The sequence below is a fragment of the Canis lupus genome, chromosome 15, assembly GCF_048164855.1.
Source record: "Canis lupus baileyi chromosome 15, mCanLup2.hap1, whole genome shotgun sequence".
NCBI classification, from domain to species: domain Eukaryota; kingdom Metazoa; phylum Chordata; class Mammalia; order Carnivora; family Canidae; genus Canis; species Canis lupus.
In genome coordinates this window covers 51,738,145-51,756,835 of record NC_132852.1, presented here as the reverse complement: position 1 = coordinate 51,756,835, position 18,691 = coordinate 51,738,145, and the positions used below count along the sequence as shown (strand labels likewise).

The 18,691-nt window shown below is 41.5% G+C and overlaps 1 protein-coding gene across 2 annotated transcripts in view; it reads left to right on the top strand.

Moving 5' to 3' along the window:
- The window catches only part of SVOPL (SVOP like), a 77,987-nt gene that overhangs the window by 42,036 nt on the left and 17,260 nt on the right, over positions 1-18,691 (top strand). For both annotated transcript variants that reach the window (XM_072777360.1, XM_072777361.1), the window contains 4 exons: positions 96-301; positions 902-1,013; positions 1,750-1,831; positions 11,154-11,243. In XM_072777360.1, the coding sequence (XP_072633461.1) occupies positions 96-301; positions 902-1,013; positions 1,750-1,831; positions 11,154-11,243 (490 nt within the window). The remainder of the gene's footprint in view (positions 1-95; positions 302-901; positions 1,014-1,749; positions 1,832-11,153; positions 11,244-18,691) is intronic.

Sequence of the window (18,691 nt, the reverse complement as noted above, 5' to 3'; positions counted from 1 at the left end):
CTCTTGCCCCCCCCCACCCCCGACCTGTCCCTCTGTGGCCACCGCCCCTTCTCCAGGCTGGCTGAGTGAAGTAATGAGCGACTCTGTCCCTTCAGGCTGGGAATCTCCTTCGCCTACTACGGGGTCATACTGGCCAGCGCCGAGCTGCTGGAGCGGGACCTGGTGTGTGGCTCGCGGTCCGAGGCCGAGGTGGTGGTGACCGTGATGGACACGGAGGAGAGCCAGAGCCCCTGCCACTGCCACATGTTTGCTCCCTCCGACTACAGGACCATGATCATCAGCACCATTGGCGAAATTGCTCGTAAATGTCTCCTCAGTGTTTTGGGTCCCTGCCTGTTTGGGGGTGAGAAGTGGGACCTGTCATAGATGTGGCTCCTGCCTGGTGGAGCTGAACAAGTCTGCACATCTTGCTCATGTGTCACCAATGCAGATGGATGTGGGAAGCCTGGAGGAGTAGAGCTTGGAATTACTATGTTGTATCAGTTCTAAGATGCTCCCCCGCCCCTTTCTGGCGTCTCTGCAATTGGGGTGTGTCCTACCATGGCTTGTTAGGTCTCCTTAAAAATCAGCGGCACTTTGAATTTGATGGAAAACAGCATAGACCATTTCAAAGATAGATCTAGCCCGTTTGCAATTCACAGCAGACCTATGTGCTATAATAAGCATCTTGGGTGTAAAATACCCTTTACCTACACACCAGTGCTTGTCCTTCTCGGACCTACAGGAGAAAGCACACTGAAGGAGTCCTGACGTTGATGACCATGTGACTGGCTTTTGGCTGGAACACACATGAGGATGAACTTGCCTCTTTCTGATGTGACAATGAGGAATCCTTGCCAATGTTGGTAAATGCCATTTGCTTTCAAGGTTTCAGAAATTGTCATTGTCATTTGTTTTCTAGTGAATCCTGTCAATATCCTGGGCATTAATTTCCTGGGAAGACGGCTGAGCCTTTCTATCACCATGGGCTGCACAGCTTTGTTCTTCCTTCTCCTCAACATTTGCACATCGAGGTATTTTCTCTCTGGTTGCTGCAAAACAATCTAGTTTTGTGCAGTGGATTTGAGTTGTGGTTTCCTGACCTGTTAGTGTTCAGTGGGCATTGAGGCAAGTCCTTTTCACCAGGAGAGTAGTGATTGGGCTGCTGGTTTAACTGGAATGGTCATTCCTGGTACACATCACTCCTTCTTCCCTCTTCCACCGACTGGGCCCTGCCTCCCCATCCCAGGGTACAGGTGTGAGTATGTTTGCACCCATGTGCTTATCCCACCCACCAGGATATTTAGGATGTTTATGCAAAGCTTCGTGGAACGTCAGGACACCAGTTATCTACCAAACTAGCTGGACCACCATTAGAATAGTTCAGAGAAATAGGTTACACACCTGTGGTGTCAAAATTCATTTCACTCTTACTCTGCAATCCTAGAATGTCCTCCATGATCATGTGGATCATCCTGCAAACCATACCCCTTTGGAGAGTGGTAGTAGAAGTTGTGCTAATCTAGGGGAGGCAAGCTGGAACGGCACACTTTGGGGGAGTGGGAAGGACAGGCAGGGAGCTGGGTTGAAGGTTGGGGTCCAGCATTTACTTTAGGGAGGAAATCCAGAGAGACGAGAAGCAGCATCTCCTCAGGCTCTGGTTATCTGTGGGCGTCTGTAACACAGAGCTAGGTAGTGGGAGTACGTGTCAAGGCTGTAGAAAGACCTCCATGCTGCCTTTCCTAACTCCTCTGGCATCTTGTTCCCTAGCGCTGGCCTGATTGGCTTCCTCTTCATGCTGAGGGCTTTGGTGGCGGCCAACTTCAATACCATCTACATTTATACTGCTGAGGTCAGTTGTGGGTTGGTTTCTCCAAAGCACACAAGGTGAGCTACTTAGGCTGGCTGTCTATTCACAACGCATCCCTCGCTTCTGCTGACGTTGGATAATTTTCTAAAAATAACCCCAAGAAAATGATACCAGGAGATTTATTCGATAGTTTCCTCTGCTCCGTAGAGTCTAGTGAAAGCCACTGCCTGAGAGGAAATTAAAGCTCTGCCTTTCTCATGATGCAACATGTAGGTGAAAAAACAACTTGTTGTCCTGGCATCATGCTATGTTCCCTCCATCTGTTATTTACCATGTGTAGCTTAAATTTGGATATAATAGCCTAAATTTGAACGATAGTCTTTATGAATTGATTGAGTTAATACATCTGCTGTCTGCAAGTTCCTTCTACCTGAAGGAACTGGAGCATTACCTCCTAAACGTTCATCTTAGAGAGCTAGTGTTCCTAGAAATAAACAATATCTGAACAGAAAATGTAACAGTATTTTAATTGTTTTTGTCCTTCATTGAGCTAGAGAAAATGGCACCTCAGAGACTGCTAAAGCTGCACTCCTCTTTTTTTTTCCCCTAAGCTTTTATTTAAAGTCCACTTAGTTAACATACCATCTAATATTAGTTTTATGTACAATATAGTGATTCAACACTTCCTCATAACACTTGGCATTGGGATCCCTGGGTGGCTCAGCGGTTGAGCGTCTGCCTTTGGCCCAGGGCGTGATCCCGGATTCCTGGGTTTGAGTCCCACGTCAGGCTCCCTGCATGGAGCCTGCTTCTCCCTCTGCCTGTGTCTCTGCATCTCTCTCTCTCTCTCTCTCTCTCTCTCTCTGTGTGTGTCTCTCATGAATAAATGAATAAAATCTTTAAAAAAACAAAAACACTTGGCGTTCATTGTAACAAGCCCCCCGCCTTCTAGTAACCATCATTATGTTCTCTGTGGTTAAGAATCTGTTTCTTCATTAGCCTTTCTTTCCCCCACCCCCATGTTCATTTGTTTTGTTTCCTAAATTCCACAGAGGAGTGAAATCATATGCTATTTGTCTTTCTCTGACTGATTTCACTTAGCATAATATTCTCTATCTCCATCCACGTTGTTGCAAACATCAACATTGCATTCTTCTTGACAGCTGAGTAATATTCCATTATGTGTATATACCACATCAATTTATCAGTCAATGGACATTTGGGCTCTTTTCATAATTTGACTATTGTAGACATTGCTATTATAAACATTGGTGTGCACATATCCCTTCAAATCAGTATTTTTGTGTCCTTTGGGTAAATACCTAGTAGTGCAATTGCTGGATCATAAGGTAGGTTCTATCTTTAACTTTTGTCGGAAACTCCATACTGTTTGTTTGAGAGTGGCTGCACCAGTTTGCATTCCCACTAACAGTGTAAGAGGGTTCCCCTTTCTCTGCATCCTCACCAACATCTGTGGTTTCCGGACTTGTTAATTTTAGCCATTCTGACTGGTATGAGCTGGTATGTCATTGTGGTTTTGATTTGCATTTCCCTGATGAGCATTGTTGAGCATTTTTTCATGTGTCTGTTAATCATCTATATGTCTTCTTTGGAAAAATGTCTATTTTTCTGTGCATATTTATTTATTTATTTATTTGTTTATTTTTCTGTGCACTTTTAAACTGGATTGTTTGGTTTGGATGTTGAGTTTGATAAGTTCTTTATATATCTTAGATACTAACTCTTTATCAGGTATGTCATTTGCAAATATCTTCTCCTATTCCACAGGTTGCTTTTTAGTTTGGTTGTTTCCTTCACTGGGCAGAAGCTTGTTATTTTGATGAAGTCCCAGTAGTTTATCTTTGCTTTTATGTCCCTTGCTTCCGGGGACATACCTAGTAAGAAGTTGCTATGGGTGATGTCAAAGAAGTGACTGCCAGTGTTCTCCAGGATTTTAGTGGTTTACTATCTCACATTTAAAATCAAAATCTATTTTGATTTTATTTTTGTGTGTGGTGTAAGAGTGATCCAGTTTCATTCTTTTGCATGTTGCTGTCCAGTTTTCCCAACACTATTTGTTGAAGAGATGATCTTCTTTTCCATTGGCTATTCTTTCCTGCTTTGTCAAAGATTAATAACTGATCATATACTTGTGGGTTTATTTCTGGGCATTCTATTCTGTTCCAGTGATCTTTTTTTTTTTTTTTTTAATGCCAGCACCATGCTGTCTTGATCACTACAGCTTTGTAATATAGCTTGAAGTCCAGAATTGTGATGCCTCCAGCTTTACTTTTTCAAGATTGCTTTAGCTAATCCGTGTCTTTTGTGGTTCCATATAAATTTTAGGATTGTTTGTTCTAGCTCTGTGAAAAACACCAGTGGTATTTTGATAGGGATTTTATTAAATGTGTAGAAATAAAAGCAATTTTATTAAATTGCTTTGCCTTTTATTGTTAAAATACAGGTATTTTAACAATACTTGTTCTTCCAATCCATGAGCATGGAATATTTTTCTGTTTCTTTGTGTCATCTTCAATTTCTTTGTGTTTTGTAGTTTTCAGAGAACAGGTCTTTTACCTTTTTGGTTAGGTGTATTCCTAGGTATCCAATGATTTTTGGTACAATTGCAAATGGGTTGATTCCTTAATATTTCTGCTGCTTCATTATTGGTGTATAGAAAAACAACAGATTTCTGTGTACTGATTTTGTGTCCTGCCACTTTACTAAATTTGTGTATCAGTTCTAGCAATGTTTTGGGGAAGTCTTTTGGGTTTTCTATAAAGAGTATCCTATCATCTGCAAATAGTATAAGTTTGACTTCTTCCTTGCTGATTTGAATGCCTTTTCTTTCTTTTTGATGTCTGATTGCTGAGGCTAGGATTTCCAGTACTATGTTGAGTAACAGCAGTGAGAGTAGACGTTCCTGTCTTGTTCCTGACTCTAGAGGAAAAACTATCAATTTTCCCCATTGAGAATGATATTAGCGCTAGTTTCTTATTTATTTATTTGTTTATTTTATTTTATTTATTTTATTTATTTATTTAGTAAGTAAGTAAGTATATGGCCTTTTTTATGTTGAGGTATGTTCCCTCTAACCCTACTTGGTTGAGAGTTTTTACCATGAGTGGATGTTGTCAAATGCTTTTTCTGCATCTTTTGAAAGGATCATATGGTTCTTATCCTTTTATTGATGTTGTGTATGTATCCTGTTCATTGATTGGCAAATAGTGCACCCTTGAAGCCCAGGAATAAATCCCACTTGATCATGGTGGATGATTCTTTTTTTTTTTCTAATATTTTATTTATTCATTCATGATAGGCAGACAGAAAGAGAGAGGTAAAGACACAGGCAGAGGGAGGAACAGGCTCCATGCAGGGAGCCTGACGTGGGACTCGATCCCGGGTCTCTAGGATCATACCCTGGGCCGAAGGCGGCACTAAACCGCTGAGCCACCCAGGCTGCCCAGGATGATTCTTTTAATATACTATTGGATTTCATTTGCTAGTATTTTATTGAGAATTTTTACATCTATGTTCATGGATATTGGCCTATATTTGTGTTTTTGGTGAAGTCTTTATCTGATTTTGCTATCAGGATAATGTTGGTCTCATGGAATGCATGTGGAAGTTTTCCTTCTGTTTCTTTTTTTTTTTTAATTTTTTTATTTATTTATGATAGTCACACAGAGAGAGAGAGAGAGAGAGAGAGAGAGAGGCAGAGACACAGGCAGAGGGAGAAGCAGGCTCCATGCACCGGGAGCCCGACGTGGGACTCGATCCCAGGTCTCCAGGATCGCGCCCTGGGCCAAAGGCAGGCGCCAAACTGCTGCGCCACCCAGGGATCCCTATTTTTTTTTTTTAATAGTTTGAGAAGAATGGGTATTAACTCTTCTTTAAATGTTGGTAGAATTCACCTGTAAAACCATCTGGCCCTGGATTTTGGTTTGTTGGGAGATTTTTTATTACTGATTCAATTTCTTTGCTGATTATGGGTCTGTTCAAGTTTTCTATTTTTTCCTGTTTTCATTTTGGTAGTTTTTGTTTTGAGGAATTTATCCATTTCTTTCAGGTTGTCCAATTTGTTGGTGTATAGTTTTTCACACTATTCTCTTGGACTTGTTTGTACTTCTGTGTATTCATTGTTATTTCTCATCTCTCATTTGTGATTTTATTTATTTGGGTCCTTTCTCTTTTCTTTCTGATAAGTCTGGCTAGAGGTATATTAATTTTATTTTTGATTGAAACCAGCTGTTGGTTTCATCAATCTGTTCTATTTTTTTAGTTTATCATTTCTCTCTGCTCTAATCCTTATTATTTCCCTCCTTCTGCTTGCTTTTAGGCTTCATTTTTCTTTTTCTAGCTCCTTTAGGTATGAAGTTGTTTGAGATTTTTCTTGCTTCTTGAGGTAGACCCGTATTGCTATAAATTTCCCTCTAATGACTGCTCTTGCCACATCCCAAAGGTTTTGGACCATTGTGTTTTCATTTTCCTTTGTCTCCATGTTTTAAAATTTTTTCAATTTCCTGGTGGACCCATTCATATTTTACTAGCATGTTGTTTAACCTCCATATACTTGTGGTCTTTTTTTTTTTTTAAAGATTTTATTTATTTATTCATGAGAGACACACACAGAGAGAGAGGCAGAAACATAGGCAGAGAGAGAAGCAGGCTCCATGCAGGGAGCCCAATGTGGGACTCGATCCCAGGACTTTAGGATCATTCTCTGGGCCGAAGGGAGGCACTAAACCACTGAGCCACTCAGGCGTCCCTACTTGTGGTCTTTATAGATGTTTTCTGTGGTTGACTTTAAGTTGCTTAGCACTGTGACCAGAAAATATGCATGGTATGATGTCAATCTTGTTGCGACCTGATTTGTGACCTAGTAGGTGATCTATTCTTGGGGAATGTCCCATGTGCACTTGAAAAGAATGTGTATTCTGCTGCTTAAGAATGGAATGTTCTCAATATATCTAAGTCCATCTGGTCCAGTGTGTCATTCAAAGCCATTGTCTCCTTACTGATTGTCTGATTAGATTATCTGTCCATTGATATAAGTGGGGTGTTAAACTCTCCTGCTATGACTGTATTATCATCAATGAGTTCCTTAGTTTGTTATTGTTTTATATATTTGGGTGCTCTGACTTTGGGGGCATCAATATTTATAAATGTTAGATCTTTTCGTTGGATAGACCCTTTATTATGATAGAATGTCCTTCATCTCTTGTTACAGTTTTTGGTTTAAAATCCTAGTTTAGGGATCCCTGGGTGGCGCAGTGGTTTGGCGCCTGCCTTTGGCCCAGGGCACGATCCTGGAGACCCGGGATTGAATCCCACGTCGGGCTCCCGGTGCATGGAGCCTGCTTCTCCCTCTGTCTGTGTCTCTGCCTCTCTCTCTGTGTGACTATCATAAATAAATAAAAATTAAAATAAATAAATAAATAAAATCCTAGTTTGGCTCTTCCCCCAAGCGGCCTGAGGTGACCTCCGAAAATGGTTCGCTACTCACTGGACCCAGAAAACCCTACAAAATTATACAAATCGAGAGGTTCAAATCTTCGTGTTCACTTTAAGAACACACGTGAAACTGCCCAGGCCATCAAGGGTATGCATATCCGAAAAGCCACCAAGTATCTGAAAGATGTCACTTTGCAGAAGCAGTGTGTGCATCACTACAATGGTGGAGTTGGTAGGTGCACAGGCCAAACAGTGGGGCTGGACACAGGGTCGGTGTCCCAAGAAGAGTGCTGAATTTTTACTGCACATGCTTAAAAATGCAGAGAGTAATGCTGAACTTAAGGGTTTAGATGTAGATTCTCTGGTCATTGAGCACATCCAGGTGAGCAAAGCCCCCAAGATGCGACATAGAACTTACAGGGCTCATAGCCGGATTAACCCATACATGAGCCACATCGAGATGATTCTTACTGAAGAAGAGCAGATTGTTCCTAAACCAGAAGAGGAGGTTGCACAGAAGAAAAAGATATCCCAGAAGAAACTGAAGAAACAAAAACTTACGGCCCAGGAGTAAATTCTGCATAGAATAAATGCAAATAAAAAAAAATAAAATAAAATCCTAGTTTGTCCAATATAAGTATTGCTGCTCTAGCCTTCTTTTGACATCCATGTCCATAATAAATGTTTCTCCTTCCCCTCAGTGTCAATCTGCAAGTGTCTTTAGGTTTAAAATGAGTCTCTTGTGAGCAGCATATAGGTGAGTCTTATTTTTTATCCATTCTGACACCTTGTCTTTTAGAACATTTAGTCCATTTATATTTTGAGTAATTTTTGATATGTATTTAGTGCCATTTTGTTACTTGTTTTGTAGTTGTTTCTGGAGTTTTTCTCTGTTCTTTTCTTCATTACTTTTGGTCTCTCCACTCAGAGTCCCCTTTTAATAATTCTTGCAAGGCTGGCTTAGTGGTCACAAACTCCTTTAGTTTTTGTTTGCCTGGGAAATGCTTTATCTTTTCTTCTATTTTGAATGACAGCCTTGCTGGATAGAGTATTCTTGGCTGCAGATTTTTCCCATTCAGCACTTTGAATATATCATGGCAGTCTCTTCCGGCTTGCCAAGTTTCTGTGGAGAGATGGGCAGCTAGCTTTATGGGCCTTCTCTTGTAAGTTAGGGACTTCTTTTGTGTTGCTGTTTTTAGGATTTTTTCTTTACCACTGTAGTTTTGCAAATTTAACTACAATACGTCTTGGTGCTGGCCTTGGTGTTGATTTTGATGGGAGTTCTCTATGCCTCCTGCATCTGGATGCCGGTTTCCTTCACCAAATTAGGGAAGTTTTCAGCTATTTCCTCAAATTTTCACTGCCTTTTCTCTTCTTCTTCTGGCACTCCTGTGATAGGAATGTTACTATGTTTGAGGGAGTCACTAAGTGTGTCTGTTCTCGTGTTCCATAATTCTTTCTCTTTTGGCTTCATAATTTTCTACTTTATCGTCTATATCACTTACTCATTCCTCTGCTTCTCTAGCCTTGTTCAGTGCATTCGGTCTGTTTCTAGTATCAGTTGCTGCATTTCTCATTTCTGACTTTTTAAAACTCTTCTGTCTCTGTGGTAAGGGCATCCCTGAAGTCCTCTATTCTTTTCTCAAGCCCAAGGAGTATCCTTATGATCATTGCCTTAAGTTCTCCATCAGGCATGTTACTTACATTTGTTTCACTGAGATCTGCGGCCATGACCTTATCTTACTGTTTCATTTGGGATGAATTCCTCCGTTTTGGCATTTTGTCTAAGTCTCTGTCTTCTGTGTTAGAAAAGCCTGTTAGAGTTTCCTGCTCCTGAGAGTAATGGCTTTATAAAAAAGTGGTCATACAGTGTCCAGGGCTCGGCACTTCAGGGAGTGTCTCTGGTGTGTGCTGCGTGTGCTCCGCTGCTGTGTTATGGCTGCTCTATCCCTCAGGCCAGTTGTCTGCAGAGGCTCCTTGCCTGGAGTCCTTGGCCAGAATGTGGTGGGTTTTAACCACCAGAATGAGGTGCGCTCTGAGCTGCCTATGAAATGAGACCTGATGCTACTTCCACTAGAACTTAAGCCTTGGAGAACTGATCAGGAAGTGTTGTGGGCAGGAATTTCTACTGGTCTTCTGAGGAAGGGTCCCACTGCAATGGGATTGAGGCATACTTGCCCCAGGAAGGCAGTCCCAGCAGAATGCAGAGGGCAAGCTACATTTGTTTTTATCTCAGGAAACACAGAAGTCTGTTCAGATTACGGATATAGCACATCCAAACCATTAAAGCCCCAGAGAAAAATGTTGTTGTTTTTTTTCTCCCCAGATAGATAAAAGTAGGGAATTGACATATTTGATCTGTGTAATATAGTGTGCTTCTAAAGTTACATTTGAAATATTTAACTTAACATGTTTTGGAATAAATTCATTTAAGAGATAATTTCTAAGTAAATTTTGTGATACTTATTACCTAAAAAAATGATCAAAGGCATGTACCCGAAGATGATGGTCTTCTATTATACCACTCAGAATTGTCAAAACATGAACAAAAGACTGATTTTCTTTACTCTGATATCATCACTATGTATCTGAATCTTACTGTTTTCTGTTATAGCCAGCAGCTTCATTTTCCAGAAAAAAAAAGCTCCTGAAAAAAGGCACTCTACTCCTAGACCTTTTCTTACAAATACAGTAATGTCCACTGAGTCCAGAATGCTTTTTGACTCTGCCTTTGGCCGATGGTGCTTAACAAAATGTGACTGAGTGGAGAGACTCTGTGCTAGTGAGTGGATTGATATTCTATAGCTTTAAGATAATTTTTAACTGCTGTAAAAATCACTCTTTCATAAAGTGTTCTCACTATAAATTGTTAAGTACTATTTGCTTACGTATTAAACTTCTGCTAGTTCCTGGAAGAATTTAGGATTGATTAAGCACAGATTAATGAAGTCTTAGTGTAAGAAAGTTACATCAAGAAAGTAGATTATGAGGGTGCCTGGGTGGCTCAGTCACATCTGCCTTTGGCTCAGGTCATGATCCTGGGGTCCTGGGATGGAGCCCCACATTGGGCTCCCTGCTCAGCGAGGAGTCTGCTTCTCCCTCTCCCTCTGCTACTCAACCCTGCTAGTGTTCTCTCTTTCTTGCAAATAAAATATTTTTTTAAAGTAGGTTATGCTATAAGATTCTATTTTTAAAAATTATGCTCCACACTCAGTGTGGTGCTTGAATTCAGGACTCTGAGATTAGGAGTCACATGCTGTACTGACCAAGCCAGCCAGGTGCTTCTATATCATAAGACTCTGCAACAGGAGTGTCGTGAATGATGTAGTATATACCCAACATGCTGGTCAGTTCTTTTCATGGTGTTAGTTTCCACTGAAATATTATTTGGGGAGGATTTTCTTTTCTTTTTAAAAAAAGTTTAAAAAATGTATTTATTTGAGAGAGAGCATGCAAGAGCAAGCATGAGTGGGAGGGGCAGAGGGAGAGGGAGAGTGAGTCTTAAGCAGACTCTGCACTGAGCAACAGAACTGATGTGGGGCTGATGTCCTGACCCTGAGATCATGATGTGAGCTCAAACCACTTGATACATTTATAGTTCTAATGTGGAAATCTTCTCTTCAATTTAGAGCTTCCCTTTTTGGAATTATACTTAGGATATTCAATTAAACATATTTTGGAATTTGGTCATTTAAAGCATAATTCCTAAATGTTTTTTTCTTTTTCTGATACTTGAGAATTCAAAATTGTGTGTCTGAGAACACAAATGCCCTGTATTTCAGGTCCTGTATACCTGTGTAGGATACCTGGTATTCGATCTGCACCAAAACCTGGCTGGGGGAGAAAGGGCAGGGGACTCAGGAAAGTAGAAACCTGAGCTAACTGATGCTTCCTATGCTCCTCCCTCCAGGTCTACCCCACGATGATGCGTGCTTTGGGGATGGGGACCAGTGGCTCCCTGTGTCGGATTGGCGCGATGGTGGCACCATTCATATCCCAGGTACAGCCCAGGAGCCTCTGTAGAGGAGATGAGTCTAAAGGAGATGGGAAAAGTGGGACACTGGGTTCCTTCAAGTTAAAGGTTTAACTGGGGATGTCTGTGTACTTAATGAGTTTTCTTGAGGGGCTCTTTCCCCATCATGTAGTGAATTTGAGCAGGGAAAGAGGCTAAGTAAATGTTTCCAGGCTTGTAGTTGGTCAATAGCATGCATTTCATTGCACGCAGGGTTTGGATTTGGTGGGCATTGTTGCAGTAGGATGGAAAAGAAATGGAGGACATGAGGAGCTTGAGCAGTTGAATGACACTGGGTTTGAACCCTGACCCTGTACAGGGGTACAATTGAAACATAGTACATGGAAGTGCAGGGAGGGTAAGTCTAGTGCTAGGGCAAACCAGGTATAGGCTGGGATGAAATCCAGGGCCTGGACTCATGGATGGACCCTTGTTTCAGGAGGGAAACAGAGGCATATGTGGGGACCCACATGGTCCTTTTTCCTCAGAGGGGCTAAACACTGGTCAGCATTGGTCCTTCTCTTGTGGCCACAGAATGGAAATCTACCTGAGCTGGCTGCAGCAAAAAGACAGGAGTGAGGCTAGGCCCTGGGAGGATCTGATCTGAGCAGTGGAGGCGATAGGGACCCAGGCCTTTTCTTATGTCTGTCTGGGTCCAGGGCCACTCCTTGGCCTTTCTGAGCATTCAGGCTCTACTGTCCTCTCCCTGAACACCAGTGTGCTATGCTTGCCTGTGTACATGGCCATCCTACCAATCTGAACTGTAGATCCTTGAAGCAGCCATCAGAAGACGTGGCTGTACTCTCTTTACATTCCTGAAAAGGGACTCTCACTAGCCAGGCAGGTCAGATGTTCACACTTGAGCTCAGTCAGTTGTGGCCAGGAGTCAAGGTCCACAAAGGCAGCTGGGGAAATGCAGTTTTCAAAGAAATGGGGTTCTGGGCTGAGCAGATTGTCATGCATATTTCCTATCATTTAGCACATTTTGCTACCACTAGGCTGTTATTCGTTTGTTTTGAACTCTTTTGGGAGTGTTTTCCCCACTGGTTTTAAGGAAAAATGAGGGCAGCTTTTGTCTAGTGATTTCAAAGTTCTTTTATACTGATAGCACCATTTTCAGAAAAGAACATAGTGGTAGAAGACAGAAGTAAAAGATTAATCCTGTTTCTGGATGATCAGGCCACAGTATAGTTTATCTTCTGGGCTTTAATTAGAAATTGCATTTCTGTTTTCAACCACTCGAAACATGTCTTTTGGGGGTATTTGTGGGTATTTACCCTGGAGGGGTATACAGCTTTTGGTGGCTTTGTGGACCAGGAAAGATCACCAACTGGCTCTTCTGGGGCCATAGGTTCTGATCTGCTTAGTATCCTGCAGCCAGGGAGTCACAACCATTTACAGATGAATCACTCCTCTCTCTCTGCCTCCCTCAGCCGTAAAATAAAAATCAATTATAGCACCCATCAGATAGATTTGTTCTGAGTATTAAAGGGGATTAGTACATGGAAAACACAGCCCAACATTTGACACATAGTAAACCCTCAATAAATGTTACCTAAGAGCAATGATCACTAATAGTGAAGGCCAAATGCTAAATATTCAAATAAATATTTCTCAATAACAATACTTTCAAGTCCAGTATTTCAATCACGATGTGATTAGGATGTTTTGCTTTCTTAAAAGATTTGGAATGGAAGGTCAGAATCTGAGATCTGTTTGCTCCTAGGATATTAGCTTGGGTTTGGGGTGGGGTGAGCTGCTTCAAACAGACAGTAAGGCCTTGGCGTCACTCGTGTGAGCTGATAATCCGTCCGCCGTCTCTTGGACGTGGTTCTCAAACTTGAGCGCGTATCATCAGAATTACAAGGCATAACTCGATAACAAGAAGACTGCTGGATTCCACCCAGAGACTGCTGCTGCGTATGGGACCACCAGTGTAGTTCTAATAAGTACTCAGCCAATCTGATGCAATTGGCCTGTGGACTGCTTTCTGAGAGGCTAAGGCCATCCACAGGGAGAGTATCAACCAGGAGATAAGCTTTACTTTCATTTAATTCTTCCTCTTCCTCCTTCCCTGCTCTCTCCTTCCTGTCCATAGGTGGAGACAGGAAATACGGTGTTTGTATTTTTTGAAACTGCAGCAGATGCTTAACCTCTGTCCTCCTCCCCTTCCTATTTTTGCCCTTCATTTAGGAACCTCCTGTCATGACCCATTCAACCCATTGCCTTCAAAGTACTTGTCTGCAAATTGTAAATACAGTTCGGCAGTTAGAACACCAAAGAAAGGACTAACAAACTAGCTGCAATTTATATTTGATGGAATGGAATGGAGAATTATTTCATTCCAGTTCAGTGTTCAGTCAGCGTTTGTTGCACACTTACTCTGTGCCTGGCCTTGTTCCGGCTCCATTTATTTGTAGCTATAAGGAAACTAGATGGGGTTCCAGTGCTGTGTTGGAGCTGCCTGTACTGGCTTCTGAAAATGAATTGTAAAATTTTCGGGAAATTTTGCAAGCTGGTTGATGTCATGTCATACCTTGGAATTCCCGCGGTGGTAGTATTTGTACCGGAGACATGGGCACAGGGTAGCAGGAGGGCTCTTCCGGGGAGAGCCTGTTGTTCAAGTCTTTGGCAGCACGCCACCACAAGATGCTTGCTTTCCAAAGCCTGACTTTCAAGTTGGGGATTTACCAATAGGCAAATGGTGAGGATAATTTCAGATTATATAAGTGCTTTGGAGGTAATACAATAGTGAATCAAAGTGGTGACAGGTCTTTTTAGCCAAACCTCTCTGGGAAGGGGATATTGGAGTTGAGACCTGAAACATGAGGAGCTGACAACAAACAAGGAGAAGTAGCATTTCAAGTAAGATGCCTGCTGGTACAGGGGCCTGAGGTGCCACCGAGGGTGGGGTGTTCCAGGAAGAGACAGTAGCTGTGATGAGTGGAACGGACAGATGTGCAGGGAGAGCCAGTGCCTTACAGGCATTGTGAGGACTCGGGAGTTTTTCCTGAGGAGCAGTGGGAGATAATTTCAGACTTTTAAGCAGGTAAGTAACATAATCCATTTCACATTTTGAAAAGAGCACTCTGGTTGCTATATAGTGAACCGTGGAGGTGGGTGGGACCAGGGTAAAAGAAGTTTATGGTAAGACTTTAATCTCACATTGCCATATCCTACTCCTGTGAGAAGAGATTTTTAGAATTCTGGAAAATCATTTTTAGAAAGATAAACTACACAAAATTTAAATTTCTGCATAGAAAAAAAAAAACAAAACAAAACAAAAAATCAACTGTAAGTAAGGATGAAAGCCAAACGCTTATCTTTCAGGGGTCGCAAATAAGCCCGAATTGCACTGTCCCAGTGACGCAGTGATTTTGTTGTCTTTTCAAATACCTGGCCTGCTACGTGCAAACCCAGTGAATCAATGCATGAGATTGTACGCAGCACTTGTCAAGTTAATGAGAATGAAAACATCCATTTCGTGTTTTCATAAATTATTTCTAATAAGCAATATTTTTTTAAAAGATTTTATTTATTTGAATGAGAGAGAGAGAGAGAGGGAGATAGAGGGGCCAAGGGAGAAGCAGGCTCCCCGCTGACCAGGGAGCCGATGGGGGGACTTGATCCCAGGACCCCAGGATCATGACCTGAGCCAACTAAGGCAGACGCTTAACTGACTGAGCCACCCAGGCGCCCCACTAATAAGCAGCATACTTATTGAGAAATCATACATGTATGTTGTCAAAGATAAAGCCAGTCAGGAGCTAAAAAGTGATGAGGACATATTTTGGTCAGTAATAACTTGCAATAGGGACAAAGAGCCCGGGGCGAACTGAATTCGACGTTGGTTTGCACAGGGGTGACTGGCATTTTACATGGAGAATTTGGGGGTGGGACGGTAGAGTAAGGGAACTGAAAAATTGCAGAATGTGGAAAGGAGGAGTTCGGCTCCTGGGAAACTCAAGACAAAGGTCCTATCTCCAGGTGTTGATGGGAACAAACTATAAATTTGGGGTGGGGGCAGACTTGAGTTGCACATGCTGGCACATGTAGGGGGGCTGAGGGTCATCCTGGGGATCTGGCCTTCAGCTGTTGGTAACTGGGCAAGTGTTTGTTCTGGTCTTTCATAGACCACAGTTGCAGCCTGGGTGAGAAGAGGTTAGAGCAGTCTGGCTGCGATTGGTCAAGGGGAGGGCCTTTGTCAGTGTTTTGTGGGTCATAAATTGGCTTGTGTTTATTGTATCTTCAGTGATTTGACTTCCATGTGATTTTTGTTTTCTTCTACACTAAAAACACAAAAACTACAAATTTGAATTAAAATTCCACTACCTAGGGCAGCCCGGTGGCGCAGTGGTTTAGCGCTTGCCTGCAGCCCAGGGTGTGATCCTGGGGACCTGGGATTGAGTCCCACATCGGGCTCCCTGCGTGGAGCCTGCTTCTCCCTCTGCCTGTGTCTCTGCCTCTCTCTCTCTCTCTCTCTCACTGTGTCTCTCATAAATAAATAAATAATAAATAAAAATCTTTAAAAAAATAAAATTCTACTACCTAATATTTCACCTGACATAACAAATATTTTATTTTTAATTTTTTAAAAGATTTATTTAAGAGAGCACAAGCTGGGAGAGGGGCAGAGAGAGAGAAGTGTACTCCCCACTGAGTGTGGAGCCTGATGCAGGGTTTGATCTCACGACCCTGAGATCATGATCTGAACCAAAATCAAGAGTTAGACGCTTAACCAATTGAGCCACCCGGGCACCCCAAAAATACAAATATTTTAATGAAGCTCTTTCACAATCTACAACTATACGTATGTATGTACATGTATATACAATTTACCCAAATATGACCACAATTCATATACTTTCTAAAATTGAGATATAGGGATCACTGGGTGGCGCAGTGGTTTAGCGCCTGCCTTTGGCCCAGGGCGTGATCCTGGAGATCCGGGATCGAATCCCATGTCAGGCTCCCGGGGCATGGAGCCTGCTTCTCCCTCTGCCTGTGTCTCTGCCTCTCTCTCTCTCACTGTGTGCCTATCATAAATAAATAAAAAATTTAAAAATAAATAAATAAATAAATAAATAAATAAAATTGAGATATAGTTGACACATAGATGCTAGTTTCAGGTGTACAACATAATGACTGGATATATGTGTATATTATGAAATGATCACCAGTCAGTGTAGTTAATATCCATCACAAATTTTTCTTGTGATGAGAATTAAGATTTATTCTCTCAGCTACTTTCTAATATACAATACAGTGTTACTAATTATAGTCACCATGCTGTACATTATATCCCTAGGAATAATTTTTTAAGTGGAAAAAAAAATTTATAACTGGAAGTTTGTACCTTTTGACACCCTTCACCCATTTTGCCACCACACACCTCTTCACTAAACCCCCTGCTTCTGGCAACCACCAATCTGTTCTCCATATCTGTGAGGTTTTTTTTTTTTTTCCAGATTCTACACAGAAGTGACATCATACGGTGTTTGTTTTTTTCTGTCGGCTTATTTAACATAATGCCCTCAGGGTCATCCATGCTGCCACAAGTGCCAGGATTTCTTCTTTTGGTTTTTTTTTTTTTTTTTTTTTTAGATTCTATTTATTTACTCATGAGAGACACACACACACACAGAGGCAGAGACATAGGTAGGAGAAGCAGGCTCCCTCTGGGGAGCCTGATGTGGGATTCAATCCCTTGATCCGGGATCATGTGCTGAGCCAAAGGCAGATGCTCAACTGCTGAGCCACCCAGGTGTCCCAAGGATTACTTCTTTTTTTATGGCTAAATAATAATCTACTATATGTACCATATTCTCTATCCATTGTCTATCAATTGACACATGTTACTTCCAGGTCCTGGCTATTGTAAACAATACTGCAGTGTATGTGGGATTGCACGTTTTTTCTTCACATTTGTGTTTTCAGTTCTTTCAGATAAATTCCCAGAAGTATAATTGCTGGATCACAGCATACTTATATTTTTCATGTTTTGAGGAACTTCCATACTGTTTTTTTTTTTTTTTATAGTGGCTGTCCCAATTTATATTCCCACCAAAGTAAGCAAGTGTTCTGTTTTTTCCACATCTTTACCAACCCCTCATACCTTGTCTTTTTGATAATAGCCATCCCGACAGGGGTGAGGTGATAGATGATAGCTCATTGAAATTTTGATTTGCATTTTCCTGACGATGAGTGATATTTAGCACCATTTTGTGTACCTATTGGCCAACTGTATGTTGTCTTTGGAAAATACCTGTTCAGATCATCTTCCCAGTTTTTAATGAGATTGTTGAGGGTTTTTGTTGTTGTTGTTGTTGTTGTTGTTAGTGAGTTGTGTGAATTCTCCATATATTTTGAATATTAACCCTTTATCAGATATATGATTTGAAAATATTTTCTCCCATTCTGTCGGTTATCTTTTCATTTTGTTGATGGTTTTCCTTTTCTATGTAGAATCTTTTTAGTTTGTATACCCACTTGTTTATCTTTGCTCTTGTTTCCTTTACTCCTGTATCAAATCCAAAGAAATCATTGCTCAGTCTGCTTCTGGTTTCTTCTAGGAATTTTATGATTAGAGGTCTTAATGTTGAAGTCTTTTATCAATTTTGAGTTGATTTTTGTGTATGATTTAAGGTAGCAGTGCAGTTTCATCCTTTTGCATGTAGCTATCCAATTTCCCCAACGCCATTTAATGAAGAGATTCTCCTTTCTCCATCGTATATCCTTGGCTCCTTTGCTGTAAATTAATTGACCACATATACATGGGTTTGTTTTGAGTTCTTGGTTCATTTCTATTGATCTATGTTTTTGTTTTCATGCCAGTACCATACTGCCTTGATTGCTATAGCTTTGTAATATAGTTTGAAATCAGCAATTCTGATAATGCTTCCAGCTTTGCTTTTCTCTCTCGCGATTGGTTTGGCTATTTGGGAGTCTTTTATGGTTCCATACAAGTTTTAGGATTGTTTGTTCTATTTCTGTGAAAAAAGTTCCATTTGAAAAATTTTTTAAAGATTTTATTTATTTGACAGAGGGAGAGCATAAGCAAGTAGGGAGTGGCAGGCAGAGGGAGAGGGAGAAGCAGGCTCCCTGCTCAGCAATGTGGGGCTCGTCCCAGGACCCTGGGATCGTGACCTGAGCCGAATGAAGGCAGACACTTAACCAACTTAGGCACCCCAGCACCCCCATTTGAATTTTTTTTTTTTTTAAATTTATTTTTGTTTATTTATGATAGTCATACAGAGAGAGAGAGAGGCAGAGACACAGGCAGAGGGAGAAGCAGGCTCCATGCACCGGGAGCCCGACGTGGGATTCGATCCCGGGTCTCCAGGATCGCGCCCTGGGCCAAAGGCAGGCGCCAAACCGCTGCGCCACCCAGGGATCCCCCCATTTGAATTTTTATAGGGATTACACTGAATCTGTAG